Source organism: Phaethon lepturus, unplaced genomic scaffold, assembly GCF_000687285.1.
Source record: "Phaethon lepturus isolate BGI_N335 unplaced genomic scaffold, ASM68728v1 scaffold2271, whole genome shotgun sequence".
Taxonomy (NCBI): domain Eukaryota; kingdom Metazoa; phylum Chordata; class Aves; order Phaethontiformes; family Phaethontidae; genus Phaethon; species Phaethon lepturus.
The window spans coordinates 17,645-27,191 of NW_010519612.1; the positions used below are offsets into that span (position 1 = coordinate 17,645).

Below are 9,547 nucleotides of genomic sequence, written 5' to 3' on the forward strand. Positions count from 1 at the left end.
TTCATCTGTCTACCTGGCCAGTCAGGTTGTGCATTAGAATCCACAACATGGCTTCTTGTATAATGTAGCTTATGAAAACAGGAACTGGTGACGCACATTAAAGAGAAGCAGAAAGATTTCAGAGTTTCTTACTCTCTTCTGATTCTTATCCTTTACCACTTTACTACTCACTTAACCTTTACCACTTACTACTCACCATAAGTAAATGAGAGAGGCTGCATTGCTAATTGTAAACCCTTCCACATGCCCAGGAGCTTTTTACTCTTGAAGAGCTTGTAAATCTGCATGACTAGAGCAAGGTTTGTTCACAATATTGGGAAGAAATTTCCTAAAAGAAATCCATTGACCATCCTAAAAAGGCAGTAGTGAATGGTTCAGTGCATTTGAAACCATATATGAGTATAATTGATCTTGCTATTGCAAAGACGTAGAAAACTTCTCAGCAAATGTATATCATAACAAGAAAAGTTTCTTCAAAGACACACTTCCAGCTTCCACAAGGTCTACATGCTGAATGCCTCTTGTCTAGAACATTCACATTACACTTGTTTTCTTAAATTTGATGTGGAAGAGGTAGCAGTAGAATCCATTTATTGCTGTAACTTGCAAAAGAAATGAGCTGCTGAGTTGGCCAAGCAGCCGATCAGATTGTAATTTAAAAATTCTGAAGACTTCAGACACTGAGGTAAAGTTATGGTATCTCCGATACCATATGGTTTAGATTTTGCTACAGAAGTTAAAAAAAACCCATGCACTAGTACAAAGTCAAAAGAGATCAGAGACAAAAGGCTTTTTTATTCTCTCTGGCATTGCAAGTAGCTTAACTTTCTGTTTAAGTGGGTAAAATCAGTGCATTGTGAGGTATTGCGGGAGAAATCTTGAATGATTAGTGATACATATGCATATCTCTGCAGTGTAATTGTGTGTGTGTGTGAGTGCATATACATCAAGCAGCAGTAGATGGCTTAAACCTGATAATCTCCATAGTAAATATGTACTTCCTCCCTTCCTTATATGTACAAAAGAGATAACAATATGGTGCTCTGGGGATAAGTTTCATATATGTCTATCTTGTTTTGGCTGCATTTATTGTAAGTAACTTTGTAGTATAATAGAAACAGTTTGGAAAGACTGAATTTCTTGGTGATACTGAAAGACTGGAAAGTTAAATTTAAGTTGCAGAAGTCACAGGTAAAACTATTCCAACATAACAGGCAATCCATGTAATGTGATATAATTAAATGGAAGGCAAAAGGAGCAAAACCCCAATTTAGAAGCTCTTGTTAAGGAAGTAAAAAAAATTACTGAACACCCACTAAACTGTACTGAGTTCAGAGTACACAACTCCTTCTTCAACCTCTTCCTAAATTTTTTTTTAGACCCCTTTTATTGTGCTTTGTAGTGATACTCCTTTTTTTCCAAACAAATGATTCAGAGCCCTTCCTAGTTATAACATCCCTGCTTTATACCATCAACCTTATATTTTAACTTCTCCACACAAACCAGATCCCACTTCAACAAGTTGTGAATCAGATACGACAGCATACGTGCCGTAGCTGCACCCCTGCTGCCACTGTTGGCTGGGAGAAGACTCCTTGCTATGGAGGGCTCCTGGAACCCAAAAGTGGCTCCAGCCCAGCACAGTGGGACCAGCTCACTCCCCTTTGCCCCAATCCTTTACTGTGCTGTGTTTTAATTGTACTGAATTCAAATGTGTTGAGCTTTTGCTCTCAGTTCAGATTAAAGACTGGTCCTGAAAGGTATTGAATAGGGTTGACCAATTAAAACATTTTCGAATGATTCTGGGTTTTATCCACTTGGAATTGTTCAACTTCCACCCCCTCTCCAAGAAGCTGAGTATCTTTCCAGTATCTGTGTGTATTAATTGTCATTTCTTCCTATTTTACTGCACGTATTTTCATTTTCCATCCACACATGCATAGTTTTTTCAGATACAAAATATAGAAGAGAAACAAGGACAAAGCAAGGCAGGGAGGGGAGCAGCAGGGAAGAAGATTGCTCAGAAGGGAAAGAAAAATTGACACATACACCCCAAACCAGAAGAATTATTGTTTTCACAAAGAAACTTGCAGTTCTCCAAAGTGTTGGCAGGAATAACACTAGTCTGGTACATAATCCAGTTTCTGGTACAGTCTATACTTCTCAACACAGGGCACTCATATTTTTTATGGATACATTAATTTTAAAGTAGTATGTATTTTCCTATATTTATTAGGTGTTCAGTTCCCAATTCCAGAAATAAACAATTATAGTATGCCCAAAAGGAGCGGCATGACCACTCTCTAAAGGCAGTACCTGCACTGAAAATTTTAAAAGATTGTATAACTAAAGCAAGGATATAACAAAATGCTCAGCTTCTCTAACCCTACAGGAAGATGTGCTACAATATCTCCACAGCCAATCAGCAGTACTACAAGCCTCAGACCAGGAAACTCTTTAAAGTACAGTATGTGTGAACATTGCAACAGGGACTTTCTCATTGCTACTCTTTCTTTTTCTCTTTATGCTTACAGGATGGCAAGGCAAATGTGAAGTCACTCATGGCGAAATTTAACACAGGTAACAGCCCCACAGAGGATGTTTCTGGTAACAGTCGACCCTTCAAAGTCCCAGGACAACCTATCCATACGGGATTACAGACAAGAAAAGCAGCACTTGAGAAATTTGCAAGTCAAGGAAATACAACTTCTCCTTCAGGACCCAGTACCTTTCACAAAGCTGTTCATCCTAAGCCTCCTCTGGGAGTCAAGCCTTCAAGTGATGATAAAACAAAGGATCCAAAACCCCCATATTTGAAACCAGTGGCACAAAGGTTTGGGGTTCAGCTTCAGGCAACAAACAGAGAAAATGATGGAAAAGCTGGATGCACTAAACCATCCACCAAAACCAGTGACTTGGCAAAAGAAGAGCCAAAACCTCGGTATCCAAAACCTGCAGGGAATAAGTTCCTTAACTCTGCTCCTCATGAAAAAGAAAAAAATACTCTGGGAACAAAGCCAAATTCAAATTTTGCACCACAGAAGGGTGAAGCAAAACCAGCATTTTCAAAAGTAACTGGAGTTAAGGAAAAGTTCATGTCTGCAACACAAGAAAATGAGCCCAAGCTTCCTTTCTCTAAACCACCTCTTGCACAGAAACCTTCTCTAAACCATGAGGTCTCCCACAGCCAAGACGCTTCTAATAAAACTATCTTTCTGCAAAAAGGACTATCAGGCCCTAGACCAAATATACACTCATTTAAAGCAGCAAAGGAAATGGATGAAAATAGTAACTGTGCTACAGAAGCTGCAGGTAGTCCTTTTTCTAACGTGGCTCTGAAGCCTACTGGCCACTGGTCCAGCCTATCTCAAGGCACCCCCAAAAATGTGGAGGAAAAGGCTGAAGAAAAGGGAGTAAGTGTTGCCAAGAATATCTTTCTCAACAAAACCATCCAGGAAGAATCAGGTTCTTCTTCTGCTAAGTTCTGTAAGACAAACACAGCGCTTGCTGCAGGAAGGCCATCAGGTGGATCACAAGAGAAAGAGGATGGGGACAGGAGCTCAGGAACCCCCAAGCAGAAAGCCTTGCCCTCACTGTTCAAGCTGGGCCAGCCCCCGCAGAAGCCCAGCAGACCCCCCAACGTGGACCTGGAAAGGTTCCGGAAAAAAAAAAGTGAGTCCTCTCTGTTCTTGTTTTCTTGGGTATTGGCTTTTTATGCAATTAGTGCCCAGTTCATTTCAGATGGAATCACCGTTTCTGTTCAGAAATAACACAACACCTGTGCATCAGACAACCCATTAAAACTTTAACCTATGCTTGTATCTCTTCTGTACAGGACAGAAATTAAAATTATACTCCTTCCCTCAGCAGTAAAGGGATGCTTTCTGTATTGGGTTTATTTGTTTTTCAAAACTACTTAGATGTAGTTATAACTTGTGTCAGGGAGTTTAAGTATTTTTCTCAACAGACATTTAAGTCCTGACTTCTTATAAATGAGATGTTGATATTGTGTGTCTTGTTCTCGACAGTAACTTCCTGGGCACAGCTTGAGGGCCACCGAAATGATATACTACAACCTTTAGTGACCACACTTTTTTTTTTACCTTTTTCTTTTTTTGCCTTTCACAATGACTAATCACAGCATGATCCTGTAAGTTGCTGTATTTTAAAGTTTGTTTTGAAAGTTGAACATTTGCAAAATTACAGAATCAATTGTTCCCACGTGTAGCTGCATCTATTTTATACCCAGATCTGAATCCAGACTCCAAAAGCTTCTCCTGGACTTAGTTAACTTTTCTGTTAAGTTTGCATGTCTTCAGTAATGTGGCAGTTAGTAGCACCTGAATCTCTGCCTTACTACTTTTGTGAAGAACCAAGCCTCTGAACTTTCTGGTGGTTGCAATCCAGGCATCAATATTAAGGCTTGTCACTAGGTTTCTGTAAAATTTGAGATGGTCTTCTGTGTGATGAGAACTGCTGCAAATACATTTCAAATATCTGGGAGGACACAAATCCCTTTAGAAAAAAGAAATTGCTGTGACTCCACTCCCACAAAGAGTTCTGTTTCAACAGGTTCCTTTCATTGCATAAGACAAGTTGCAACAATGATATAAGCTGTTTCTGAGGCACTCAAAATACTTGAAAATCTCATGTAAAATTGTACCGTCGTAAAGTTAGACCCACGTATCCACTGTCACCTCCTTGAAGGGGAGATCAGTTTTGCAGAGGTTCTGGATGTCCTTAATCCTCCCTTAAATCACTTGTATTTCAAACTTTTGGGTTAACATTTTCCTCCAAAGCTTTTAGGCACTCTTTGGCAATCTTAAAAAGTTAAAATCAGCCACTCAGTTGGAATGGGTGATGACAATTGTCACATTTCTTTTACAAGTTTTATAGTAGCTGAAGGAGACCTTCTCTTTTTTTTTATACCACCAGGTGCTAGGATCTATGATTGCATAAGAAATTATGATCACATTTTAAAATCAAATTTTGAAGTTGTATGAGTCCAGAGGAGATCTGTTGTTGATCTTGGTGCATGACAGAAACAAGGACAGAAATAAAAAATTACTATTGTGTGTTAAATTTTTGTTTGGTTGGGGGTTTTTTGTTTTGTTTTGTTTTTTTAATCTTAATGCACTGCTGTCTGCATTGAGCTCTAGAAGCAAGGAATATATTCAATCTTCACATATATTTTTTCAGCTAAAAATTATTTTAACCAGTTATGTCCTGCAACTATTATGTCAGGTGATACACACAGATAAGTAATTTTGGAAAATGAGGGGCATTTCACCTACATTAGTCCTCCTTATCCATCTGTCTTCGATATAATAAAACAGATCAAAATTAGACTCTTAAATTTTCAGCGTAGTCAGTGAGAAATCAGAGCATTAGATGCCTAATGTAGCTGACGATAGATGCTCTGAATAACTCCACACTGTGCCTGTGCATCGGGTACCTTTGTGTAATTTAATTGACATAAAATTTGTCTTTTTGTCTTCTGTATTTAGAATACAGTATGGTTTGTGCTTCAGCAGTTCTGAATGCACATAAGACTGGTCTTCCTGAGACGGAAAACATTCAAAGGGTTTATGACTGGATGAAATAGCTCACAGCTGACTTTAAAGACAAAAAACCACACTAAAAACAGGGAGTGTGCATGCAATATATTCTAGTATTTTTAATTCCACTCAAAAATTAGGAGCGTATCAGTAACATAAAATGTACCTTCTTGTCAGCTGCTACATTCTGATTTTCCTGTGTTACCCTACAGTTATGGAAATGTTCTCACAAATCCATGATCAGGGCCAAGTTCTCAAATGGTGTAAATTTGTGTTTCTCTTTAAAAGAAATATGCCAATGTACAACAGTCTGAGCACTGACAAAGCCCCTTCTCCATGTTCAGCATGACTGGCTTTACTCGAGTGCCCAGAGCGGTCTCAAAATGGAAAGGCAGCACTTTCAGCAAATGACACCAGCAAATGCTTTGATTAAACAAAAACAAAAAAAAAGCTTTGCTAGCTAGAACTTTGAGAAGTCCTGATGAAGGCTGGAAACACACAAACCTGCAATTAATTTTTTTTTAGTTTATTTTTAAGTAATTAATGGAGGAATTATTTTATTTGCTTGTTTGTTCTTCATTCAATTTTTTTTTCTGGTTCTCATGCAGTTTTGGACACAAAACATTTTTTCCTAAATATTGGAATATTTATCCTATGCATTTAAAATTAATACTGTGAACAGGGCTGTAAGGATAATACCAGAACTTTTTCTAGAAAGAGGATCTCCATTTGTCACTAACCAGCACTAGTGCAGCCACCAGCCTGGATGAGTCACACTGGGAACATGAGCTAAGGATGGAGCTGCCCAGTGTGGTGGCACAGGTTGTTCTCCAATCATGTAGGAAAATACACATCCAACTAAGTAGAACTGAAGGGTCAGACCTGGTCTTCTCTGCTTCATAGTCTTTGGGTCAGGGCAAGACTGAACGATTTAGAAACCAAATCAATGAAGCTGTTCATAGTGGCTCTGAACTTCATCCTTCCCCTGTAGAGCTGGCATGTAGACCTGGATGTTCTGTTTGACTTTAATTAATGTAGCTCATTTCTGTGTGGCCAGAACTCTCCGTAGAACATTTCTGGTGGAAAGACCACGTGGTCTAGAGTGAATCCTAAATAAACTCATTTTTAGCTCAACAAAGTTATTCATCGCTGCTGGGTTTCTTGGAATGTTAAACTCAAATGACAAAACCTACCTGCTCTGCAAAGGCAGTTAAACTGAATTGTGAATTGTGGGTTGTTGGGGTTTTTTTTAACTGTAATTTCAAGAATCAAAGTCATGTCAGGAAGATGCCACCCACATAGCACAAATTCTTCCTGCTCATTACTTTGTCCTGATAAATCGCAGCTTGCCATAGTTGCTTAATTTGCTGTTGTGATTCAGGTGCTAAGTAAAAAGAAGAACAAGCAAATGGAAATGGTTTTCCAATCCAGCAAAGCTTTCTGAGATCTAACCTTTGGGAATGTTTTGATCTGTACTAGGGCAAAAGTTAGGTTTTGTGTTGTCCTTTGAGAATAGAAAAGCTCCACACATGGCGGTTGTTATACTTGTGTTAGGGGCATGTGTCTGTCATGCAGAAAACTTTGTGTTGCCTGATTTAAACGAGGCATTTGAACTCGGCTTTCTCAGAAGTCTCAGTTCACCCCTTTTTCTTTGGTTGTTGTCCTTTTTCATGAAAGCTGCTTTAATGTTTTTTCTTAATGAAGTATTCAGTGGGTATGATATAACTTTAAACATTAGAGGCTGAAGGACGTACCATAGATGCAGCAGTCTCAGTCATGTGTGGGAGAAGGATTTAAACTGGCCACCATGCCTGCACGAATACTAAGGCATGCTGGTTTGGTGTTGGCCTTACTTAGGATTAGAAATTTTCACTGAAAAACTTTTCTTGATAAAAATTCTGTAGACACAAGTGTCTTGCTGAGGAAAGTATGACTCCTGATGCATTACTATTTTCCATTGAAGGCAGGCTTTAGGAAATTCCTGTCTGGGCCTGTGAATACATGGCATTCTGGTAAATTCCCGTGTTATATCCCATTACAGCGATTTTCCCTGAGAAGAGATCGTGTTTACATCAGCTCAAAATCAATGAGATTATGTGCTTTCTGGAATCAGAAAATAATACTAACAATACTGTTTTATAATAAACACCCAAAGTGCAAATTGGCTTTGTTAGAAAAAAAAAAAGAGAAGCAAAGTCATTTTGCTGACAGTTTTCCATGTGAGGCCACAACCGTACCATTGCTTTCAGAGGAAAACTGCACCTGGGCTGACATCAGTGGGATCGTGTGTGTAGAGACGGCCACCCACGTAAAGTCAGTTGAAGGCTCAGAGGCCCTAGCACTCTAAACACCTCTGAACATCTCATGAACAACCAACACTGGGGCTTCATCTAGGGAAAATATTTTGAGCTGTACTGGGAGAAACAAAGGAAACTGCACTGAATCTAGAAGAAAAGAAGCTATGTAAGAAAACTACCACGATTTATAATTTGGGTTATGGCTGTGTCTGCAGTCCTTGTTGAGGTTCTGTTCTGCAATGTACCCACATATTGAAACAGGTATTTGAGCTGGGTAAGACAACCAGAGAGAGAGGAGAAGTTAAAATTTGAGGTGCATTGTCAAAGTTATCACAACACTCTCTAGGAAAAGTGATTAACAATCAAGTGCCCCTCCTGAGGACAGTAAATGTCTTACCTGTCCTTGCAAAGCCCCTTAGAACCAGTCAGTTGTTTTTCTTACTTGATGGCAAGATGAAACAGCAGCTTCCAAAGTTATAAAGAACAGGGGATTTTTTTATCACAGGATGTCACGGCTGTTTACTGCAGAATCTGGACTTAAAAGGTCAATGTAGGTTTTCTTTTTTTACCTCAGTGCTAGATTGGATAAAGTTATGCAACATATCAGTATTAGGGTGTAAGGGGATAGAAAGAATTGTAACTTGAGCCAAATCATCTGTTTCTATGACAGATGAAACTAAAAATAGCTGATGATATCAAACAACACTGTTTAGGGTGGCGTGGGGGTAGCTGTGTGTAATTGTGTTCTGCTTCTGTTTGCACAGGTGAACTATAGCATGCCATAAAACCCTGTACAGATCAAGGAATTGTCAAAAAAATAATTTCAGAATAGCATGATAATTAGGTGCAACATAATGCCTGGATTCTGCTATACATAGCTAATATGTTGAATTTTAACCAATATAAAAAAAATGTACTGAAGTGAGACTATTTGTGGGAATCTGAAGACCTTCAAGGCTTTTTACCTTGTCTTTTATTAGATTTCATGATGGTGATCTCTGTTATTATTGGTCCCCCATATATTTACCTGAAAACTATGGAGGTGAAGTTGAAATTACGATCACACAGATCTGCCACGAACTTGATTTTGCTGTAGCGGCTTGAAAGCAACTACAAAATCTGGATGAGTGGAAATGAATGTGAAAGCTCTTCAGCTTTCCTCTAAGGATATTCCCCTCTCTCCTTCTCTGAAAGTGAGAGAACTCAAACAATTTGTCTTTCAGCAGCACTGTATTGAAATGTATTACACCTCTGAGAAACAGGAAAATGAATTTTTGAAGTCGCTAGAACTGAAGAACAATGCTCAGCTGAAACACAAAGTTGTGCATTTATCATGAAAATCAGACTGCAGTGTATGAAATCCTATACATAGAATCATAGAATTATTAAGGTTGGAAAAGACCTCCAAGATTATCAAGTCCAAAAGACATCACCTGTGTGGGTCTGACCCCAAAGGTGTTGTCTCACTCATGGGATTGGTATAATATCAGTTTCAAAAAAGAGGTTTGAATTCCTTTATAATTGCAATTTTATTTCTTTGGCCATCTTTCAATGGTTCAACCTGTAAGTTCCAAGGGACCAGTTGAATTAAATTGCCCTCCGCCTTTTTGCTTTCTCCAGCTATAATTTCATTCTCCAGCTATAATTACCTGCACCATAATTATAGCATATGTATGTAAAACTACATTTTTT

At 38.7% G+C, this 9,547-nt stretch overlaps 1 protein-coding gene across 1 annotated transcript in view; it reads left to right on the top strand.

Moving 5' to 3' along the window:
* Positions 1 to 2,561: 2,561 nt before the first annotated feature.
* LOC104628483 (FYN-binding protein-like) overlaps positions 2,562 to 9,547 on the top strand; it is a gene marked incomplete at its 3' end in the record, with an annotated part of 18,843 nt that continues 11,857 nt past the window's right edge. Inside the window, exon 1 of the mRNA XM_010297090.1 lies at positions 2,562 to 3,672. Coding sequence (XP_010295392.1) covers positions 2,562 to 3,672 — 1,111 coding nt within the window. The remainder of the gene's footprint in view (positions 3,673 to 9,547) is intronic.